We start from the raw sequence: 24,318 nt of genomic DNA on the forward strand, positions 1-24,318 counted from the left end.
ATTACCTGTGTGTCTCCAAAGCACATATAAATAATTTGGAAAATGAATTGACTATTTTCTATAGGCTGAAATGAAACGTTCACAATTGTCTCCAACATATGAGTTATTTTCCAGCTTACTCTCCTGCATCTCCTGTTATACATTGCCCATTAAGGGTATACATTTACATATCATATCCATATTTTATCTGTTTTACATCCATACTACACTGTTATTACACCATTATTACACCCATATAAAACCAATATTAAACCCATAATACATTGTTATTGCACAGATTTTACAACCATATTACAATTATATTACACCCATGCTACAAATTGACACAGCCTGAGAAATAACTGTATCCCACAGGACACAGACACAACTTAAGGGTTTAAACAGTTACATTTTAGTGGAAATACTGTTTTGGAAATATGAGCATAGGACCTTAATTGAGACCTGGATTATGCTGTGCAAATTATGAGGTTTTCAACATTTCGCTTTTGTTATCCACATTTTTCTGTGGGTGAAGAAATATTTTAACATAAGTGAACAAGAAGTGTATTAGTTATTTCATAATAAGAAAGAGAAGAGACACTAAAGACACTGAAGACTCACCAGGTATATGTTTTAATACTCAACCATGATTCAGCACATTACACTGAGGAACAGCAGACGGGTGTAACACCAGTAAACTCTTCACGCTGCTCCTTCAGACACACAGTATTTACATTAACCTACAGGATCTGCATGGTAACACATCACTTGTCAGGGAGGGAGGAAGTAGTGGTTAGATGAATGTACAGGATTATAACAGCAGATGCAGACAGGTCCATGTTGGAGAAACAGCTGCAGGTTACACGATGCTTCACGACACAATGGTTCACAGTACATCAAAGCACAAGTCCGTACACTTATAGCAACAGTATAAAAAGAAGCATCAGGGCCATGTTATCCAGCAGGCGGGGCCCCGTGAAAAAATAGAGCAATGTTGCCATCTTCTGGTTGGACGGCACATTCGCTCAGAGAATAACAGACAACATTTAACTTCGAGAAATCTAATTCAGTCAAGAGAAACGCAGAAACACAGACTATCTAATCTCAGGAGGAGAAGCTATCTAACTATCTAGCTATCTATCTATCTAGAGCCTTCTGCTGGAATCATACAAAAAGATATTTAAAGACCCGACAGTCAGCTTACAATGGCTTCCAAAGGAGATAATTGTCCTGTACAGTTTTTAAGGACCACACCGATGTTTTTGCAAGTTTTATCTACCTAACTGCAAATGACGAACACTTTAACTGCTGACAAAACCATTTGGTAGTTCTTTTTAGCTGTTTCTATAGTTTTCCCCTTGGAATTGAATCAATTAGCTTGAGTAAGTTCAGTATTCCATCACCATGTCTGCAAGATGTCTTTTCTTTCCCATTATTGTTGCGAGGTAATGCAGCTTAATTGATCTGAGAAGGAAAGCACTGCGGTACCTCTCAGCAATAATGGGGCTCTGACAAAAAAAATAGTGCACATCTAACTTTTATTGTGATGGATTCAACAGGTGTTTGTTGTAAAATCAATGGAACAGCTTCCAGGAAAGCAAGGGGAATGCTTTTGAGAAAATCATCACATTTATGATGCTTAAGTGCGTGAGGCTCTCTACATCATGTTGGTTTAAGAAGAGCATATTTTCTGCCACTTCATAATGAAACCTCCATTATGAAGGGGTTTTAAACATTGTTGGCTATGCCTTTATTCATGGTTTGTATGAGTAAACCAATAAATAAAAACTATTCAATAAAAACTAAGTGGTTTGGATTAAGACAACAGCAGAAGTTACATGTTATTATAAACCTGGCAACACAAAACTGTTCTCATTAAATGCTGATCTTTTATTTATCAGTTCTTCATTAATAAACACTTTTAACCTTTTTTAAAAAGTGTTCCTTATTAATAAGCAGCACACATTACGCAGGTACAGAACTTAAACAAATGTAGTTTTCTTTGTAGTTATAAATAGTCAGCAATAGACACATGGTAATGTGGTAATGGGAATAAATATGCTAAAACATGAAGAATCACTGGTTTGGTCCTAAGATAAATAGCTTAGTCGTGGCTCTAAACAGCACTTTCATCAGTTTAGGAAAAAGACAACAGCTTGAAGAGACGAGCCCTGCTGGAAAAAGCCCATATCTGAGTTTCATCTATAATTAGTGGGAAAACGATAATACAGTCAGCCTTTATCCTAGATGCACTGGTGGTTAGTCTTAGTGGTTGATTTTCGTCACTAAACACACAAAAGACGCACATTAGTAGTTGAAATTTTAGCATAGAATCTCTTGTGACCATCAGACATATCCCCGGAATATTTTGAACACTCCCTTAAATACATGCCATGCTGATTTTTTTCGATTTTCGGGTATCAGTGAAAGGCCTCGATCAGCATGCCAGGCTCAACCTAAACGTCTTTGTTCTGCCTCTCGTTGGACTGTAACTCACATCTAAAGCAACTCAAGCTCACCCACACACTCAGCAAGGTCTGGCCACACCGCTGCGTCCACAAACGCAACGCTGAGTTCAGATCTGAAACGAGCATGGACACGTTTGCACTGACCTATGTTAGGAGCATCCTTCTTTTCTTTTAATGTTTACTCTCATTCCTCCTCCTCAGGCGCTCACATGGCACAGATGGTTAGCCGGCTTCAATTAGACCAGAATCTGTGCGTCTGTGTCGGCATCCCCTCCGTGGTGTGAGTGTGTGGTAATGTGCTGCTTGGTGTGTGAATGATGAGTGTGTTTCTTAGTAATATCAATGATTTCATTTGTTTCCTGTTGATCATGTGTGTGTTGGAGCTTGCCGTGCATGTGAGAATGCTCACTCTTGCCCTCGCTGTGTGTGTGTGTTGGGTCATTGTCAGTGTGTGTGATATCTAGTTGTGGGTCTGTGTGTGCATGCAGCTCTTCTGGCTGTGTGTCGGTGACCTCTTCGACCCAGCTCCTGAAGCGGCTGACTCGCGTGTAGAGCGCCGGAGAGGAGGGGTCGGAGCAGCCGTTCCCACCGGCGACGACCCCGGTGAGGAACCATCGACCGGACTCCCCCTGACACACCAGTCCGCCTCCAGAGTTGCCCTGACAACCGTTGTCGTGGAGGAGGCTGGTGTCTGGAGGACTGCCGGCGCACAGGGTGCCGTGGCTGGAGAAGCTGTCACCATAGCGCTTCTTACATTGCCATGACGACATCAGAGGGACCCAGGATGCAAGAACTGAGTCTGTGAGGGAGGAGGGAGGAGATGATTTAAAGAATGAAATAACACTTAGATGATTAATTTCTAAGTTAATCATTAACAATTTATTGATTACACCACATGCAACTATTAATTAATCGTTTAAAAAGTGCAGCAAGATGTAAGAAATGTTTTAGTTTTTAACATTTAATTAAGTTTAAATCATTAATAGAATCTGTTTAATGTTATGAGTCAAAGTGAGTTTATATTATAAAACAGTATATCATTTTAAAAAATCAGTATTAGTTGAGAGTTTAGAGTATTTGTTGATTAGCATTAAATACACTAAAACTGATGTGGAGGTTATCAGGGGTGAAATTGTGATTCTGTGTTTCTTTTTATGTACCAGCATTCGGTTTCGATGGGGGGGCGATTAAACTCTGACAATCATGCATTGCACACATATTCTCATCCGATCCTTTTTCAGGAAAGTGTCATTTTTAATGTCAATTTCTGTGCAATCTTGCTACAGAAAAGTGAAAAGCAGCCACAACGTGTACTGATTGATTATATTTATGTATCACTGTTATTCATTGGTGTCATATATTTATATTGCACCTTTAATAAACAGAGCACTGCTTTTATTTCCATCCTGCTAATGAACAAAATACTTTATTATCATTATTTAAATATTTTTCGACATGGTATAATACGAATTTCTCTGCATTTTCAACAAAATATACCATACATTTTTCACCATATTAAGATATTCTTTACTTTGACTTTTTTCAACAAACAATACCTTGATTTTTTAAAAATATTTTGAACGTACACAGAGCCAACCAACAAAAGCTGGTCATGGCTGGTTATTTAGGAAGTGCTTCATTTGATATGCAGCAGTGTTTTCTGAGTGGAGCGTGCATTTAAAAACTTTACTTTAAAAAAGATATACATTTTATTTATTTTTATTAAAAGAGATATGACTGAAATCCACTTGAGAGAAAAACACATACCTGGTCCTGTCAAACCAGCGGTAACGATGACAACGCAAGAAGAAGGAGTAATCCCTCCTGATGAAGCGTCTGCAGCTGGAAGGCATGCTGCGTTGGTGTTTGAGTCGAACGTCAGACAGTGGCCCTTGGTGCTGGGAAGCTTAAGCAAAGCCAGATCATGACCTCCACTCTGACCCTTGAACTTCCTGTGAACCACCACCTGCTGCGGGGTGAGCGTCTGCTCCGACGCCCCGACACGCACCACATATCTGGAAGGGTCGCTGCCCAATCTGCAGGAGGAGGAGGAGAGGAAGGTGGAGACAAATGTTTCTGCGTCATTGCTTGGTGTCACTGAAGAAGCTTCCAGCACTGAATTCTTATAGATTTATAGTCCAGTTGTGGACTTACCTGCTGACACAGGAGGCAGAGGTCAGGGCCCAGCAGGGGCTGATCAGTGTGCCGCTACAGAGGGGCCCGCCATCTTCTTGAGACTGGAGCCACACCGACACCCGCCAGGGCCACGTGGTGCTAACAGCCAATGGGAAGACATCTGAATCAAAACTTTATCTTACCAAAGACATAGCCAAAAAATAAAATGTGGCATTGATTTTTTTCCTTTTATAGGAATAATTATAACACATCTGTGTACGCTGTATTCACAGTTGCCACTAAAGTCTTGACTGTCAGTGCTTATGTCACCTGGATGGAGTTTGGGACAGATTGTACCTCCACATTTTGTCCTATATCCTACCTGATCATGTTCCCCTCCCCCTGGCTCCTCCTCTTGCTCTCCTCCTCCCCCAGTTTCCTCAGCCCACAGCTCAACTCCTGAGGCTTGGCCCGCACCGCTGATTCCTGCGGTGTGACATCACACTTCACCCCCGCATCCACCCGCCTCCTGCAGCTCTTGGTGCTCTGGCCCAGAGAGGGACACTCACCCAGGAACTCCTCCTTCCCCGTGCACCTCACCTGGTCCAGGTGGATCGGCCCTTTACCCTGACCGAACCCCCCTGCTGCTACAGCTCCACCACTGAGGGGGGAGAAAAAATTATTAAATTGTACAGTCAATTCTGCAAGGCAATTTCACACAATGTAATGTATTACGCTGATAAAGTAGTATTATTGTGAACAGACCATCCTTTGATATCTTATTTTTATCAGGTATAACCCCATTAATGTCCAGATATTAGCATTTTTTAATCCAAATATTGCACTGATATAATAATTTATTGATTTTAAGGACCTGGCTTTAGGAAAAAAAATACTACTAGCTAAAACTACTAGCATTAGTGCATATAATACAAGTTTAACGTAATAAAAGTAAAACAACCCTAATATGCTTTCATAACCATTGTATTGTAAGAATGTACCATATTGTTACCAAAATTAATAAATAACTATTACTACTATTAGTTTGATTAGTGGCTTTAATATGTTTGTCCATTTTTGCCCTTTGATTTTAGCCCTCTATGACTCGGTTACACAGATTTCAGTCCAATATTACCCACATATGCACAAATTATAAAAACTAAGCTGTTGCCCAGTTGGTCTTTCAGTAAATGGAAGGTATTAGTTAATTACTACCCTATAATTATCAAACTAATACTCCATTATAACCAACTTTAATTATAAAACTATCCATGCGCTTACATGTACATAAATATGTCCTTTCTGTAGGTGTCAAAACAAATTCTGGCTAATCGCTAAAGTGACAGATGGGCGAGTTACCTATAACTGTTTTTCATTTTTCTACATATGTACCTAGTAGATTGGATGATTAATGTGATGTATGATATAGATTGGTGGATGTTTTGTGTTCAATGTATTCCTGTTTTATATTAACCTGGATTTTCCTTGTTCATTTTCAAAGATGCTTTGTCCTGTTGCACAGATACGTAGATAGGAGCGTTGTGCGGATCTTTTGTCTGTTGATTCATGCATCTAAATATTAACCTGTGTCCGAGCTGTCTGCACACCACGGCTGCATTCAGGTCGTTCCAGCCTGAGTCACAAATACTTCCCCAGTCACCATGGAGATACACCTCGACTCGACCCTCCTTTCTGCTGCTGCCACCCACTAGACGCACCAGGGGACCTGACAGGAGAAAAAAAAACACACACATCCCTGATTAATATTCATGTGGGTGCACCTACGTACTCCAGTCAACAGTTTCGCTGAGAGTTATGTCCACTGGCAGTGGTAAATGTCATCTGCAGTCTGGTGCCTCTTTATTCTGCTGCTATTCTCATTCTAATGGAGTGTGTGTCTACAGGAGGCGCAGTAAACACCTCTTTATTCTCTCTGCTGTCAACATGTGGCATTTAAACTCTACAGACAGAGAGAAACACAGGCATTTTCACACTGATAATCATACAGGGGCACCAAAGTAGATAGATTTCAATCTCTCATAGGCTGGACAGAAACAATATTAGCATCTTTGTTGATTAGCGATTTAAAGGAAATGTTTATCAGGTTGAGTCTACCTCTGAAAGTGTTGGATAAAGTAAACAGTTCACAGCCTGGCACGAGACCAGCACTCTGCAGGGACAGCGGTCCTTTTTGGTACAAAATTAATTTCAGGCTCCAAACTTCTGCAGTGCAGCCGTCCTATTGTTGGTGCTGGTTCCTACAGTCTGTCATTTGGTCTCCTACCACAATTTCAAAATTAACTTCAAATGTTACATAGTAGTACGGGGTACTCTCACACAACATCTAATCAAAGACAAAGGTGTCTTTTTAATATCTTGTTGTTACATAATAATAAATCATTTATTGACAGACTATATTATGACTTTTTTAGTTTTATTATGATTTGATTACGGCACACTTTACTATATTATCCCTCTTTATGTAATATTGCAGGCCTTGCAGCAGTGGCTCAGTCTGTAGGGACTCAGTATTTGAACTGAAGGGCCGCTGGTTCGGACAATCGGACCAGTCTGGGCTGCTAGCTGCCAGTTTTTATTCTGGTCACTGCCGAGGTGCCCTTGAGCAAGGCACCGAACCCCCCACCACCACTCCTGAGGCGCTGTACAATAGCTGCTCACTGCTCCTAGTACTAGGATGGGTTAAATGTCAAATTTCGCTATGTGTCCTGTACTGAAAGTAAGTATGCATATGTGACATAATATAGAATGTCAACTATCAAATCATTTTCATACAACGTTTTGTATAGTGATGGTGCTGGGAGCATGAATAATGTTCAGTTTTCAGGCCAGCAGAAAATGAAGAGGTTAATTATTCTAATCAGTGCCCCACATATATAAAACAATATGCAGACAGACGTTGTTCATCCTCGTCTCGTACCTGTGGAAGGGGCGATAACCGGCACTTCGTTGGTTTCTTGGATGGGTCGGCTTCTGCAGCGAACACCGACATCCTCGCTGTGGGAGCAGTCAGTCCGGCCCCAGATCCCGTGAGGACAGTCCAGCAGGGACGTCTCCGACCCCGCACAGTGGACATCGTCCAGGAGGATCAGACCCAGGCCCTCGCCAAATATCCCGTCAGATACGACCTCAGCGTGACCCCTGAAGGAGGAGGAGAGGTTATACAGATACGCAACATAACAAATGGGATAAAACTGATGCAAAGTTACACAACAGGAAGTGTGTTCACCTCACTTCAAAACATTTCTGTCGGCTTTCATCAGGTAAAATGTATCACAACATAAACCTGAATTCTGGTATAATATAGTCAAAACATTTCAAATTACATTAGAATCATATGATAACTGTTGTACAAAAAGAACATTATTAACACTGGTTTAACTTTTGCAAGTGACTAATGATGTAATTTAAACTCCTTACCTCCCCTGAGGTTAGGAGTTCACTTTAGTTAGTTTGTCTTTTTTTATCAGCAATATCAGAATCAGATTTTCATGTTACTTGGTCGAAGGGTGGAGAATTAGCCGAGGGAGATCCCATCGAATAAAATATATTTTTTAAGTATTCAGTAGGTGTGCATCTCTCTGTGTTTCCGTACCTGTAGCCCAGCTGTCTGCAGACAACCTCTGCATGCTGCTGGCTCCAGTGGTCATCACAAACCGTCCCCCAGTCACCGTTGTGGAAGACCTCCAAACGACCCTCCCAGGGATTGTCTCCTCCAACCAGGCGCACCACCCCATCTGAAACACATTCATATTGTGGCACAAAGTCTTGGGACTGTAAAAGGAATTACAGCGGGTACACTAGACTCAAAAATAAGATCCCTAATGCAAATTTGAGGCGAGATACATTTTTTATAGATGCAAACATTAATGTATCATTTTCAGATGAATCATTAATGTTGTATTACTTTGCTGAATAAACTCTGCATTTCATGCCAGTACACATGTTACTCCTCAGTTCCCATGAATCCTGGTTCTGCTCGTCACTCAGAGGATGTTACTGCTTCAAGCTGTAATGATTTATTGATGTTCAGCGGCTATAAATAGCAGCTCCAAGCCTCTCAGTGAACATTGGTATGTGTGTTTGTGTGTTTGTGTTGTACGTGTACCTGTATAAGGGCTGCAGGAGACCCCAGCATCCTCCATGTGGTCACAGTTGTGCTGCTCCCAGTCGCCATGGGGACACTGGTCCAGGAAGAGCTCATTTCCTGTGCACTTCACGGCATCCAGCAGGATCGGGCCTGACCCCTGACCGTAGTGAGCCCACGACCAGGCCTTCGCTACGCCCCTACAACACATGTGTAAATGTTTTCATTGTAGTTTTTGACTGTATGGACTGTTGAAGTCATTACATCTCCTCCTCCGGGGAATATGGATTACAATTTCATAGCATCTAATAATTATCAATACAGAAAACAAAAACAAATTTCAACCTCATGGTGGCACTAGAGTCACAGGATCATCAATCTTTATGAAACACTGATATATCACACCTGCTTATTTACTTGGAATAAATAAATGTGTTGCCCAGTTCTTACAAAATAAGACATAGCTAATAAATAAAAGAAATACTCTCAAAATAAATCAAATCATCCTCATAAATAATGGAAAGCCCTTACTAGGATGTTCATGTGGATATTATTTATTCATCCTAAAATGCAACATGAAGCACTTCTGTGTGTGTTTGTGTGAATCCATGCCTTTCTGCTGCGGCGTAGGCTACAGCCATTCATGTTTAAACTGAAAACTAAAGAACAGTAAAGCCCACGAAACATGGACAGATTTAGGAGAACCGGATGTTCGTCATACTGTAAAACACAAGCTCCTACATGTTATTAATATGATTAGAAATATGGAGTTTTTTAAAAGGAATTATAGGCAATATGGTAAAGAAAAAGAAACAAAAAGTTGAGGAGGGATAAAGATCATCTGTGTTGTTACACTTGCCAAGATGTTGCAGGATGTCTAAGGTACAATGAAACAAATGAAATATATGTTTTGTCACAAAATATGAGATCAATAATAGTGTGTAACTGTTTGACACACATGCATGGTGCAGTGAAAGAATAACTATTCATGTGGGGGAAAAAACAAATCACCTAATTTTGTCTGTGTGTGTGCAGCTGTGAGCGAACCTGCGAATCAGCACATTTATTATGCAGAAGCGCAAACACAGCTGGTGAGATGTCCCACTGTGTTAGAGGAGATGAAATGCAACCTAATGTTGAACATGGAAGGAGTAATATTTCTCTTCACGGCTTCATTGCTCATTTGAAAGTTGTCAGGGATGTTACACCTCTGCAGGGGATACACTATGTGCGAGAGGAGGGAAACATCTGCACACATTCAAACACAATCTACCTCAACAGAAAAACTTACTTTTTTGTATCTTTGACTAGGGAAAATCCCTCAATGTTTTATTCTCACATTCAGTGTGGGTCAGTCCAAGGCACAATCCTGCCCTACTCTCAAATTATCTTCAAATGCAGGCTTCAGTTAGCAAAATTCTACAAGACATTCTCATTTAAGGGATTTAATACAAGCAAGGCATCTGTCAGTTACTATGGTGACATCTGTTTCCTGTTAACGGGAGCATCTGGGCCTTGTATTTTTACATGTTTTACTTATCCCTCCCAATTAAAAGGGGAAGGCTGGTTGTATTCTATAACTGTTTTGTCAAGTTATTCAATGAAAAGACAAAGAAAAATAATACTGTATCCTATACCAGGAATAGCGTATGTAATCAAAGCCTTTTCCTTTGTGACTTACAGCTCCATTGTTGTCCAAAAACTATTGAAAACACAGAAATGATTCACACTGTTGCACTGTGTGACTTGCTCCTTCATCACAATGAACAATGAACAATGGCAATGCAGTTTATTTTAAGTCAATCCCCCATACACTGTCCTGAGTGTGTGAGGCTCTATCTCCTTTATGAGCTGTCAGTAATGAGGCGACATGCAGTGCAACAGCAACATTATTACATCCATGAAATTAAGCCTACTCTTCAACTATATTGAGAAACAGAGTGTCAGGAGGCCTTACAGGGGTCTCTGGTACATTATCATACACTCCTACCATAAAGACCCCATAACCAATGTCTCCAGTGCGTGAATGTGTGTGTTTTCCGACCTGCTCACTAGCCATCACGACCCTTCAATTGCGTTTTCACCTAGATACAGATTTATTTTTCAAACTATGCTTATGTGGACGGGATTTCTTGGACAACAACGGTGTGGATAAAACCCTGTTTTCAAAATACAATTATTGCGTGTGGACTAAAGAGGCCTTTAAGTCTTTGAATGCATATTATACTGTAAGTTACATGGTGGCACAATCTGGAGCTCAAAGTGCCACTTCTGCAGGAAGAGATCTTTTTACATCTGTTCAACCTCTAGCGCCACCCATTTGATATTTTACACGTTTGATCAAACCAAAGGCAAGAAAAATCCCCACCAGAGCATCTAAATGCACTATTGCCTTCTGTTTGAGTCATTTGCTAAACTAAAGTGTCCATGTGTTTAAGGACTTGTTCTTTATATGACAAAGAATATGTTCAGTATGAACCAGTGAGCGATCGGAATGAGTGGAGGATTGTAAGATGGATTTATACATTTTAACTTGGTGTGAAAAGTCCTATTTACGTACCCAAAACCCAGCTGTCTGCACACAACCTCAGCATCTCTGTCGTCCCACTGGTCGTCACAGACGGAGCCCCACCTTCCTGTGTGAAACACCTCCAGTCGACCTTCAAAGTCTTCCTCGCCCCCGACCAATCGCAGCGGAGGGCCACTGCCTGAGAGGATGTAGAAATATCCCCATGTAGGTCAAACAGCATCCACCTCTCTCTAAATATATATTTTTTCCAATTTAATAATCCTTTATTTGCATGACTGTATTGAAGTACATTACTAACAGTGTAGGAATGGATCAAATACTACCATATAGTAAAGTAGAAAAGACATTTTATTATTTGATAACTCTTAGCAAAATACAGATACATCTCTCCCCTGTGTGGGTGTGTGTGTGTGTGTGTGTGTGTGTGTGTGTGTGTGTGTGTGTGTGTGTGTGTGTGTGTGTGTGTGTGTGTGTGTGTGCGCAGGTCTGGTTGCCATGACACTGTGGAAGTCACTGACCTTCCGGTGGTGCACACACTACTGCTGCCTCGTTTCCATGGCTACAGTCGCCGGTGACGAATGTCCTGCCCCGGCACTTACTGAGAGTGTTCTCATCACCGCGGCAACCCAGACGCTCGTAGTGGAAGAGGCCTGAGCCCGAGCCGAACTGAGAGCGCTGCACCGCTGCGCCAATGTCACTGATGAAGAAAGAATACCAGTGAATGCATCACTACGGAAGCCCTGGTGGTCCAGTTTCTGATCTAAATTATTTCGTCTTGTGTGTTTATTACCTAAGAACAGTTTAAAAAAGGTTTTGCCAGAATAGTCTTTCAATAACATAATTGAATGATGGACCCCATTTCTATCTGAGGTGCAAGTTAAAACTCATTCTTCTCCAACTTCATAAAAACCTCCCTAATCCACTCTATACAGCTTACATTGGTGCATTGGAGTCAAGCCATGTGTTTATAAAGACGACTTTTTTTCTTAACTTGGTTTGAGTGATAAAGAAAATTGCAGTCGCTATTGATAAGCTACGGGCTGTTTGAAAATTATGATTTGTTCATGATGTCATTCTTCACGCTATTAAAAAATTCTCTGACCAAACTGTGGTCTACAGTTCTTTGGAACCAAGGTGGTTTCACGCACTTCCCTGGTAGTAATGCACTGTAGCCTCTTGTGGTCTAAATAAGTATTACAACATCAAATTCCCCTGTTATCACAGATGATAAAATGCTAACTCAGTAAAAATTCACTACCAAAATTTTATTCCACACCCGCTTTACAATATTGTTTAAAGACACTTAGATTAATCTTGCAAAACCCTTTTCCGTCTGTTATTAATTCATACACTTTTTCTCTTACCCGAGACCCAGCTGCCTGCAGATCACACTGGCGTCTCTGTCTGTCCAGTGAGAGTCACACACCGCCCCCCACTGTCCGTTCAGGTACACCTCCACACGCCCACTCCCAGAGGACAGACTGCCAACTAGACGCGCCGCACCTAAGAAGTGAAAGACGGACCAGACAGTTTAATACATAAAAACTGGGAAACTTGAATGTGAGTTTTAGGTCTAAGTCCAGCATTTCTTCTTTAGCTCTTTAACTACTGAGGGGAATAATTGGCCATTTAGCTGCTCAATGCTCTACTATGTTTGCAAGCAAGTCACCTGGTCAGAATCAGTAGGCAACTAAACCAAAGACTGATTGCACCTCTTTGATAGTGTTTCAGTTGGTTTCATATGAGACGGCAGTAAAACTCAACAGTATTTCATAAGAATAAGACAAATATATTAAGCATCACTTTGTACAGAAGGAATTTAATTTCCTTCTTATTCCTTTATTTATCTTATGACTCCTCAGATACATTTTGCAGGCCTTTTGGTCGGTGGGTACCGCTCTGAATATCAATTGATAACAATATTAATTAAATGACTCATTTTTCAAATAAATAAGAAATGGTTGATATGAATTAATCGGAACAGTAATGCATTTAGAAAAATACAAAATATATTTGTATATATTGTAATGTATTCTTTAAAAATGTCTTCTGTTGTTTATCTGTGTTTTTTTTTTTAATTGTTAGGCATTTTGTAACTTTGCTTTTAAAGAAGTGCTAAAAAAACAAAGCTTATGATTCTTATAGGTATTATTATAAATTGTCGTGCTCAGTCACATCCTGGTGGTCCGAGGTCATACCCTGGTGGCAGTCACAGTAGGCCCATCCGATGGCTCCAGAGTTTTGTCTGAAGAAGCACCAGGGGTTGGACTCTCGGTCCGGGTTCCTGCAGTAGCTGTGGTCACCCAGCCCTCGGCCCGGGTACTGCATGACATAGTCTGGAAACTCGGTCCACTTCAGACAGGGGGCGCCAGAGTCCGTCTGAGACACGGTGCCGTTGTAGTATCCCAACTCTGTGAATCCCTCAGAGCAGGACAGGGGCACTGCACAAAGAGAAGTAGGGAGGGAGGGGGGGGGGGAGCATTAATGTTGAAGAAGGAGAATGAGATGTTTTAGATGAAAGAATGGGGATTTGGGTCAGGGAGGATAGTTTGAATAAAAGGAGAAAAAGTTAGGGAAGAATGAGGGTAAAAAGAGGAGTGGAATTGTTCTTTTTCAAGTCGCTTAACCTCATGTCTGTATTTTATTGGAGCATAAAGGCTTACATGGGTGATGCTCATATGATGTCCACCGACACAGCAGGATCCTTCCTAATGCATTAAACCAGCTGATCTACGTTTAACTGATGAAATTCCATTGCCTTAAACTTGCTCTTTACTTCACATGGTAGTGATCACAAGTAATCTTCTCTGAGAAGGGCGAGTGAAGCTCAGACAGACTGAGAAGGAAACTGCCATAGAGCAGGTTATAAACTGAGGCCTTGTAAAAACAGACATTAATGAAAAGAAATAATATAGCAGAATTTAACAAGCAGAGCGGTACACATAACAGTACTAGTAGCTCTTTATTATACACAGAACGTCTGCATCCTTATTTAACGGGTGTTTTTTGATTATGTGAATGATGGCCAATATTTTATGACAATCCATCAAGAAATGCCAAAAATACCAGCTGAAAGCAAAGGAGGTACAATAAGAAAATCACCAATGTCACCACAAATGATCAGTTTTGGACATTATGCCGATAAGATGTGGTGTGGAAAGGGGATTTATTGACATGCCTTAGGTTGGAGAGGTTGACGTGTATTGGTAAAGGAAACTGAAAAGAGTTTTTGTATTATTATTGACTGAAAAGAAAATGCATATATATCTATAAATATAGCATATGGGAATATACATTCAAATATTTGTATACGTATACTTTGTATTGTACTATTTGTTTTATTATTGTGTTCATTTTAATGTATCTATCTATTTGTCTTTATTTGAAAAGTCTGTGTCTGAGTGGGTGTGTTGGACAGGCAGGTGTTTATTTCTATACTGATTTTATGGGTGATATGATAGAAATGTCAACAAAACAAACAAACAAACAAACAGTGTGTCTTTTTTGTATCCATCTTTTTCAATTCTATTCAATCCTTCCTTCCCTTATTTGTTTCCTTTCATTACCTTTATCAACGAATCCCCACAGTTAACAGTTAAAGGTAATTATGAGAATTTTTCCCATGTGCATACGTTCTCTGAAGGATTTGAGTCTTTCTTTGCACATACTGAAGCCCCAGAGTGTTCTTTGAGGCTAAGCGGCTACTACACTTTGATTAATGGCAGCGGTGGCTCTATAACCAGCAGCAGTCTTATCTCCACAACACACACAGCTTGGCCGAACATTATCTACACAGTGCAACCCTCATGCCTACCTTGCACACTGACACACATACACTCTCACAGATTTGTTGCATAGTGACACACACACACACACACACACACACACACACACACACACACACACACACACACACACACACACACACACACACACACACACACACACACACACACACACACACACACACACACACACACACACACACACACACACACACACACAAACAGTCTGGGTCCTCTTTGGAGGAATATAAGAGGAAGCAGAGATTCTGAGAAATCAATCAGGCAGAAATGTACTGAACTAAAACAGAAATCTATCCTCAAACAATACATAATGCAGAGCACACTCAGGAGCCGCAGACAACCCTCAAAAAAGCCCCTGACTTCATAAGGACAAAAAACGTCGGTCCCTTTAAGAACCATGACACAGGAACAAAGTGAAAGCATTCAGGCCTTTTCTGGGAAACAAGCAGCAGCTCCATTATTTCTCCTAACAGACCAAAACCAATACACGTAAGTAGTCATTTCTCTGCCAAACCTTTATTATAAAACATAAGGAGTGGATTATATGTTGTGTAAAGTTTGTATTTACTCCCACTCGCTACTATTTGATAGTTGTTGTGGGAAAAATCACATGATTATTATCCACAGATTATACATTGTTACGCTGTTAACAACGTAAATGATTGTTTTTTTCTCTTACTGCAAGGACGTCTTATCCATGTTGGCAACCAACAAAATGTCACCTTACAATAACAATACTTGATTTGGTTTTGTTTCTGAATCCTTCAATGCTTTCATGAATATTATTGCATGATATTGAAATGATTTGAACTTTTAAGCTTGAGCTGTGAGCTTTAAAGCTTACCTGGATAACAATAACATATAGATAGTCAAAACTCTATGTATACCAGATATAGGTTTAAAATATGAAACCACTTTTTTTTTTGTCCTGCTGTCTTTTTATTCTGTTACACAATTTTTCATGTCCTGTGGGTCTTGGGGGTGTTTACTGTACAGTCATGTAAAAAGTAGCGATCGACCCACAAATGATTGATCGAAACCGACCGCAGAGTAGAAGCAGAAGCAGTTTTTGCTGAAGCTTAATTAACTATCGAGACGGTTGCAAATTCATTTTGTGTAGATAACCTGACAGTAAATGCAAATTAAAGCATCCTAAATTCCATGTCAACTGGGCAATCACTCTTTGCTATGATCAAAATATTAACAACAGCGAATAAAACATTCAGATAAAAATACTTTTTGCAACTGCTGTTCAAGAAAATCATTCTCAGCCGTCTTTCTCTTTGATTTCAGAAATGGCCACAACTTCTGCATGTCCTGTATCATGATTTATTGGAACGACATCCCAGTCTGCAAATGTCCGGTCTGTAATTAAACTTTTCTGAGAAAACCCGACCTCAAGGTCAACACTTTTATCTCAGAGCTTGCAAAGCAGTTCAAGTCGCTTAAAGTAACCAGCGCTCACGTCCTGAGCCCGGACCAACAGCAGGCTCTCTCAGATGGGGCTGTGCTGTGTGATATTTGTACTGACATTAAACGAGAGGCTGTGAAAACCTGCCTGGAGTGTCTGGCTTCCTACTGCAACGTCCATCTAGAGCCTCATCAGAAAGCTGCCGGCCTGAAGAGACACACACTTCTCGAGCCCTTGTTGAACCCGGAGGCCCGCATCTGTGAGAAGCACACACGACTTCGGAAATTCTGTAAAAACGACAACGTGTTGATATGCGACGTCTGCGCCGGTTCACAACACGAAAACCATGCCGTAGTTTCTGTGCAGCAAGCCTATGAAGAGATGAAGACTCAGCTGGAGGACACTGAGGCTAAGTCGCAGCACATGATCCAGGAAAGGCTTCACGAGGTCAAAACCATAAAGGAGTCAGTACAAAATGCAAGCGAGACACCGAAGACATGATAGCGAAAACCTTGCATGACTTAACGACAATAGTCTGTAGGATTAATGAGAGCAAGACAGAGTTGGGAAAGGTGATGGAGGAAAAGCAAAAAGCAGTAGAAAAACAAGCAGGTCTGCACATTCGCAGTAAACAGCAAGAGATCACTGAGCTGCAGAAGACATCAACCGAGCTGATGAAGCTGAAACAGACTGAAGATCAACGTAGTTTCCTCCTGAGCTTCCCAAATTCACCAAGCCTACCACTCACAAAAGCGTTGCCCAAGATCAGTTTGGCCAGTCCTGCCCAGTCATGTCGGATACAATTCAAACTCAATGTACTAAAAAGTCTGAGCTCCCAAGTGACTCTACTGGAAACGATTGTGTCTAATAGGAACAAGGATTTACAAAGGTCCTCTGAAGCCACAAGCATGTCAAGCGATGATACCCTGTGATGTATGAGGTGGGTATTTTGCCCAATCATGATACAGCTCAACGTCAGTTCATTATATCAATAACAGTTGAGAATCGGTCCGTCACAAGGAGTAAATGAGAACCAAGTGAGTGCATATTGATCAAGTGAGATGGTGTTTGCAGTGGTTACATAAAATATGAAAGGAAAATTATGATTTATCTACTGGTAAGATTTTTGAAACAAATCTTTTTCTAGAGCTATCTTATGAAAGAATCAAAATCAGATGAGTAACTCGACACACCTGTACATTTAGTACATATATTTTGTGCCTCTCCTATCAAATCCTGACATATTGACACAAGTGATTTGTTCTCACTGTCGTATCTAACTGTTACACTTCAGCATTAAAACTATTAGTAACACGGGTTCTCTTTAAAGGACACTGTTGATTTTGTTTTTATGACAACTAATATGTCTTGTTACTGTAGTTAAAAATATATATCCAAAGCTGTGTATGATCTGTAATGCCATAAAACATTTATGTCCAGCTTGATGAAATTTTAATAAAGTAAAAAAGCCTTACGTAACTAAACCAGGCCACTTTGTCACTCTGTCATTTCAATCTTCAGGGAAAAAATACATCTTATTATTTATTTTGTTGTTGTATTTCCACTCTGCATCTTTAAATTACCTGCTTCACCCCTTTTAATTTTAACCTCCTCCCTCGTCATGTATGCCTCACTCATGTTCGTTTATTCATCACAACACCCGCAGCGCTCAGACACACACAACACTCGTTGCTAACACCCTTCCTCATTGCCACGACAACAGTACTCTGCCCATCGCCATGGGAACACTCAGTCTCACTGCTCACATAATCCATTTCCTAGCCACAATGAGGATTTGACATGGTTCACACTCGGAGGCTTGCTGTATGGGGGGTGGGTGATGTGTGGAAACAGCCCATTCTTCACAAAATACACACTTTATAATAAATATGTAATCTGGGAATATTGCCTGTCTGGTTTTTTTTTGCAGGAAATGAGAGGTATGTTTGTAATTGAATGTGCATAAAAGCACAGATATTTCTGCTATGAATATGAGAGGGAGGAGTTCTTCGCCCCATCCCCCAAACATGCCGTCTTCCCTACACCTCTTCAGAAAGAGAAAAAGAGGGGAATGAAACTCAGAGGGGTGCAGGCCGGAGGGAAGAGGTGAGAACAAGAGTAGAAGCAGGGCTGAGGCAGGTGGATTAAATAAAGAGGAGAGAAGGCGTCGACAGAGGGGGTTCAGAGGAGTGTCTGACTCACAATGTGGGTTAAAATGGAAGAAAACAGACAAAGGGAGGAGATGGTGTAGGATGAGAGGCTGGATGAAGGGCCGTTTGATTTATAGACGGGATGAGAGTGCTGTGTTCGGAGCATTACATCCCACTCACCTGAGTTCTGCACCTCGTTTAGGTAACTGTCCTCCGCCACCACCTGCACACAAGAAAAGAGATGCAGCCAGCAGTTAGAAAGAGGACAAGAATATTAGTTTGTATGCTTAAACATATAGTAACTCACACAAACACAGACTAAAGGGGCGGCAGTGGCTCAGTCTGTAAAGAGGGTCGCCGGATCATGCCCTGATTGGATAAAAAAATAAAACACGGGGTGGACTGGTAGCTAGAGAGGTGTCAGTTCACCTCCTGGGCCCTGCCGAGGTGCCCTTGAGCAAGGCACAGAACCCCCAACTGCTTCCTGGAACCGATGGCTGCTTCTCCGATCTTGACCTCTCCGAAAATGCATGGGCATGCATTCCCCTGTGTGTATTTGTACTACCTCTTGTATGACAAAAAATGCATGTTCATGTGCACCTTTATACTTGTACTGTGTATGTGTATAAAAACAGAGTGGAAACTGAATTTAGAAAATAAAGAAATGAACTAAGGTTCTTCATCTTCTTCTTCTTCTTTTAAATCTGTGCTCTCTGTGTGGTTATAAGTATAATATGAATGTATTCAGATTCAGCAATCACAGAGAAATAAGTCTCAGGAACCAAAATATCATAAATCATGGTGATCACAAATGCTCAATTTCACATAACAAAATGTCCCCCACATTTGTCAATTGTGGATCATGATACTTTTATTTGTCACTACAGATGAAACGTATTTCTCTCTATATGTATAAAGCACAAGAACACTAGAGGAATAGTTTGACATTTTTAAAACAAATCCCCATTCATTTTGACATTTGAAGTCACTGCTGTACTGATTAAAAATATATAATATACAATTTAAATAAGCAAGCTTTGGATGTAGGGAATTTGTTCACTAAATATTGAGCGTACAGACATGACAGACATGAAGGATTCTCTCATCTGACCGTCAGCATGAAGACCAATAAAAAGCCTTTCATAACAATGAACAAAGTCGACTTATAATAACCACATTTAAAATGTCAAAAAAAATGTTTTAGCCCTCCAACCAACCCATATGACCAGTTACTGAGGGTTAGGGGTTGGCAAAGTTTAAGCAACTAAAGGTTGAAAGACACCAATGCTGGAAGAAGCATGACACTTTGTTTACCTATCCAACACACTACATCCCAATACTTCTCACTTCTACCTTTGCAACAAAAAGAAATGTGTTATTTTTAAATCCACAAGAGGCCTTTGTCTTCATACATCATTTTAAGCATTTTAAATAAATAACCAGAGCTGTCATTTTTCTGGTGACAACATTGTGAAACTGCAACAGAATTTCATTGAAACATGCTGAAATGTGTTGGTTTCTGCTAGCAGGCGATGGATTTAAATGGTTTTACTGCTAGTTTGTTTGTTTTTAAGCAGGATTACGAAAAAACTACAAGGCCGATTTGCATGGGCACACACTTTATGTTTAACTTTCAATAACATTCCAAGATTAGGTATTAAGTGCTGCATTCATGTGGTGTTTGAATACCTAGGCAAAATGTATTCCAGATTGTTAATTCCTTCAACACAGATATATTTGATATGTTTAAATGTTCTGAACAAAAGTCTATAAAAGTTCAACATGGTTTTTTGTAGCATCCTTGTTTCCATATGAACACACCGAAGCAGTAAGTACGAACAATGACCTTGGTTGAGGTTCGCGTTGCTTTTTTCTGCAGGTATGATATTATCTGTGGTCAAAGTTAGAAACTCTAGATTAAAATAATAAAGCAAGGGCTATTGAGTTCTTTCACAATGAACTTACATTTGTGAATGACTTTATTCCTAAATGGCAGGGATAACCAGTCAAAGGAAAAAGAATAACAAGTATCCAGGTGTGAGTGCGTATCTTACAGTGTAAACACCCACTCTAATAGCACTAGACAGCATCAGACGATATCTGACAGGAGAGTGTCTGTTTCATTTCGAGAAATCAGGTCACAACTCTACACAGCAGGGCACCGTGCAGAAGAAGACAGCACAAACACACACACACACACACACACACGCTATGAGTGCACTGTAATACGAAACATTCACCATCACGTACTGTACATGATTTCTACTCTCGGGCAACACTCCGCTCAGTTTAATGATATTACAGCACGAACAGGTGACCTGTGGTAGTGAACATGGGTGCTGATATCACATCAATCATACGGCTCGATTACAGCTCTAATCAGTTATGACGCGCTCACAGCTGCGTCCAGTGCCCGGCAAGGCAAACACACACACACACACACACACACACACACACACACACACACACACACACACACACACACACACACACACACACACACACACACACACACACACACACACACACACACACACACACACACACAACTAGTAGAGCAGAGACTACACAGATAGACAGAAAGCTCAATACCATTTCTGCTCAGGATGAGACATTACTGCAGGATGGAAAACTGATGCTTTGAGTCTGAGTTTGTATTCTAAATGATCAAAACTGACTGCTTGTACGGTTTTCTGTTTGTGTACAGTTGATTTCATATTTATTTTATGATCTGTACTGTCGCGGATAAAGTTGAATTTTCCCACTACAACCAAATTCATTCTCATCGCAAAGCTGGTAAAAAGCTTTGAGTGACATACAGTATGTGACAAATTACAGCAAAATCTTAATTTAAGTTAAGATATTTGTACCATTTATCTCTTGTCTCATGACAAGCCATGTCTTTTCTCATAAATCATTATTTCATAAAGCTTGAACTTGACCTATTCAAACAGCTTGTTGTCAGACTTACAGTGAAAAACAAAAAAATACTGTTTTCAGTCATAGAGGAGAGAGACAATATGCCCTACTTCGCATTTTAGAGGCTGGGACAATTCATTTTTCAGTCATTTTGCTGGTTCAAATCCTGCAAAAATACAAAAGCACTCTGGTCAAGGTTTGAAAAAGGTTCCAGCTTAGTCAAATGTCAGTACATGAAACACATTCGATCTCATGCTTCAAGTCACTCATGACCTTTTAAATATTCAACTAACATTATGATCTGTACCTCAGTGTAACCAGGTGTGATTGTTAAAGATGACCATAGTGGATAGTGTGTTGCAAAAGTAAATATTGTCCTAAAAGCGAATGAAATACATTTTCAGTAAACATCTTATCAAATGTGTTCAGAATCAATATTTTATAAAGGAGTGAATCACCAAAGAAGAATAAAATGTCCTTCTATGTCTAGAATGTAGACATCGTAATGTTGAAAGTGTTGTCTTATCTAGGGTTTAGAGGTTTCATCGCTGTAAAGTGGTGTAATCTTTTGAACAAACCAAACTGTTATCTGCTGTAGTTGCTTTTTGTCACTTAATCATTATATTCACATTACTAATCATTTTTAATCAAAAGTCTTCGTGTATTTGATAAAAGCACCAATAGTCAACCCTACAATATCCTAGCAACATTTATATGGAGTTATTTGGTCAGAAATACAGTGATATTAGATTTTCTCCATGTTGCCCAGCCTCACTTTAAAGCATGATCAAGATCCCTCAACTGTGTGTGTTTATTATTATCAAAACTAACCTTAACAAAACCACATGAAAAAACGCCTTAGCGTCTTTCTTGAGGACACACAACTAGTTCCTATTTATGCTTACATTTTTTACCTGGCACAGGGTTCACTGGTAACCAGGGCGCTGTGTAGGACCCCAGGACACCCTGATGGTACATGTGGCCATGTTGGTAACTTGATGCAACAACTACTTCGTTTTGTAACACAGAGCTTTCTAAAGACATTTCATCTGTGATAAAGATTCAGTTACATTGGAGGTGATTCAAAGTTAAGCAGTTTACAGATTACAGAGAATTTGGTGTACAGCTTTGATGTGATGTATTGTGTATTGTGATGTATGTGCATTCAGCGTTTTCCTGATGAAAATATTTATCTAATGAAGCTGAAAAATGAAAAAGCTGAAACTCATCTGCAGTGTGCTATTTGTGCAACATGCACGGCTGCTCCCAGTGTTAGTGGGTCTAATTAAATCCTGCACATCACTACTCCATTAATGACTTTTACACAGGCATCTCATATGCTGCACATTAGCACAACACACACTTGCTGTTGAAGAACATCAGAAAAAAACATAATAATTTGATTTATGAATTGACTGATTTAGCATTAACTGATTGTTTTTGAAACATGAATAACAAATGTCTTATAATAACGTGTGAACCTGACTCTGACTCACACCTGAGTTTCTGGCTCCAACATGTCTGACTCTGAAGCACTGACTGAACGGACTGATTTGCAGTGAGATGTTGTGCATGGTTCAACCCCACCACACCAGCGGGGCAAAGGAGCCGATGTCTTCTTCCCATGATACCCCGCCAGGGGGCAGGGGGAGAGAGGGGGAGCGGGTGTGATTGATACCATGCATGACTGTGTGCGCGCACGCGTGCGAGGGAGCCCGCCTAATTGCACTATGCGCTTTTATTGCGCCATTAGTTGGCTAAAAGATTTTAACGGTTTTAACGCTTCGCCCTGCACCTGCTTTGTTGTAAAATGCACCCGGAATAAATGAAGAGTAGTTGAGTTGCTTACTTTGCCTTGAATCGTTATTTTATTGGCAATTTAATAATCGACCTAATTAAGGTTATTGTAAAATGCAGCTTGATCAGAGCTGACTGTCACATAACATGGCTCAAGAAAAAAATGGATTTAAAAAAGAATAAGGCCATATTACAAAATCGAACACCCCATCTCTAACACATATAGTACTCACCTCCGCCAACAACGGCAGCCAGAGGCAGGCGGTTCCGATCAAGCATAACATTCCTTGGCTGGTGAGAGCCATCCTTCCCGCCCGGTGTGTCCGTGTCATAGCCAGAACAGCCGCCGCTCCTCGCCCATCTCTGAGTGCGACCTGTCCGCGAGGTGAGCTGCTACCCTCTGCTGCTCCCGAGACTCCGCTAGAAGAATGAAACGTGGTGTGTGATGATGATGATGAAGATGATGATGTACGTGTGAGGTTTTACGCACGGAGGACAGGGTGCGGCACTAAACGCTTCACGGGATCGAACACACACACACACACACACACACCGATCCAATCCTGGATGAAATAGTGTTGAGCTCTGCAAAAACCTGAAGCCACAAGCATCCTCCCCCCTTTTTCTCTCTCTCTTTCTCTCAGTCTCTCTCTCTCTCACACACACACACACACACACACACACACACACACACACACACACACACACACACACACACACACACACACACACACACACACACACACACACACACACACACACACACACACACACACACACACACGCGCTGTCTGTCAGGTTCATTGATAAATTGTTGAATTTGGTTTTCTGCAGGCTGTCACATACAATTGTCTGAGCGTGACCTACAGACATAAAGACTCATGTATAAAAATGTACCAACAGTATGTATGTTTGTCTTCATCATGTCAGTGTTGTTATAGTCTGTTTTAAACATCACTTTAAACCAGTTTTTCCAAAATACAAGAGGCTGCATCCTTTTTCAATGGAGTAAATAAGACATATTGTCATTAAATGCTC

The 24,318-nt window shown here is 40.6% G+C and overlaps 1 protein-coding gene and 1 pseudogene across 1 annotated transcript; one reads left to right on the top strand and one right to left on the bottom strand.

Moving 5' to 3' along the window:
• Nucleotides 1–599: 599 nt before the first annotated feature.
• LOC134870417 (neurotrypsin-like) lies at nucleotides 600–23,843 on the bottom strand. The gene is made up of 14 exons (XM_063892569.1): nucleotides 23,514–23,843; nucleotides 18,745–18,787; nucleotides 13,396–13,638; nucleotides 12,562–12,700; nucleotides 11,716–11,894; nucleotides 11,228–11,375; nucleotides 8,689–8,867; nucleotides 8,176–8,317; nucleotides 7,501–7,721; nucleotides 6,147–6,288; nucleotides 4,945–5,223; nucleotides 4,602–4,721; nucleotides 4,215–4,483; nucleotides 600–3,246 (listed from the first exon to the last, which is right to left on the bottom strand). The coding sequence occupies exons 1-14, from the start codon at nucleotides 23,610–23,612 to the stop codon at nucleotides 2,684–2,686; spliced, it is 2,766 nt and encodes a 921-aa protein (XP_063748639.1). The 5' UTR covers nucleotides 23,613–23,843; the 3' UTR covers nucleotides 600–2,683.
• LOC134871068 (tripartite motif-containing protein 29-like) lies at nucleotides 15,401–17,898 on the top strand (annotated as a pseudogene).
• Nucleotides 23,844–24,318: the final 475 nt, after the last annotated feature.

The sequence above is a fragment of the Eleginops maclovinus genome, chromosome 10 (assembly GCF_036324505.1).
Source record: "Eleginops maclovinus isolate JMC-PN-2008 ecotype Puerto Natales chromosome 10, JC_Emac_rtc_rv5, whole genome shotgun sequence".
Lineage (NCBI taxonomy): Eukaryota > Metazoa > Chordata > Actinopteri > Perciformes > Eleginopidae > Eleginops > Eleginops maclovinus.

What these genes read in the sequence shown, in the direction of transcription:
- LOC134870417 (XM_063892569.1), bottom strand. Translation starts at nt 23,612, where the DNA reads ATGACACGGACACACCGGGCGGGAAGGATGGCTCTCACCAGCCAAGGA. An exon ending in TGCAGGCAGCTGGGTCTCGG is followed by an intron (nt 11,895 to 12,561) that starts GTAAGAGAAAAA and finishes TTTCTTCATCAG; the next exon opens with TGACATTGGCGCAGCGGTGC. An exon ending in TGCAGACAGCTGGGCTACAG is followed by an intron (nt 7,722 to 8,175) that starts GTACGGAAACAC and finishes CTCCTCCTTCAG; the next exon opens with GGGTCACGCTGAGGTCGTAT.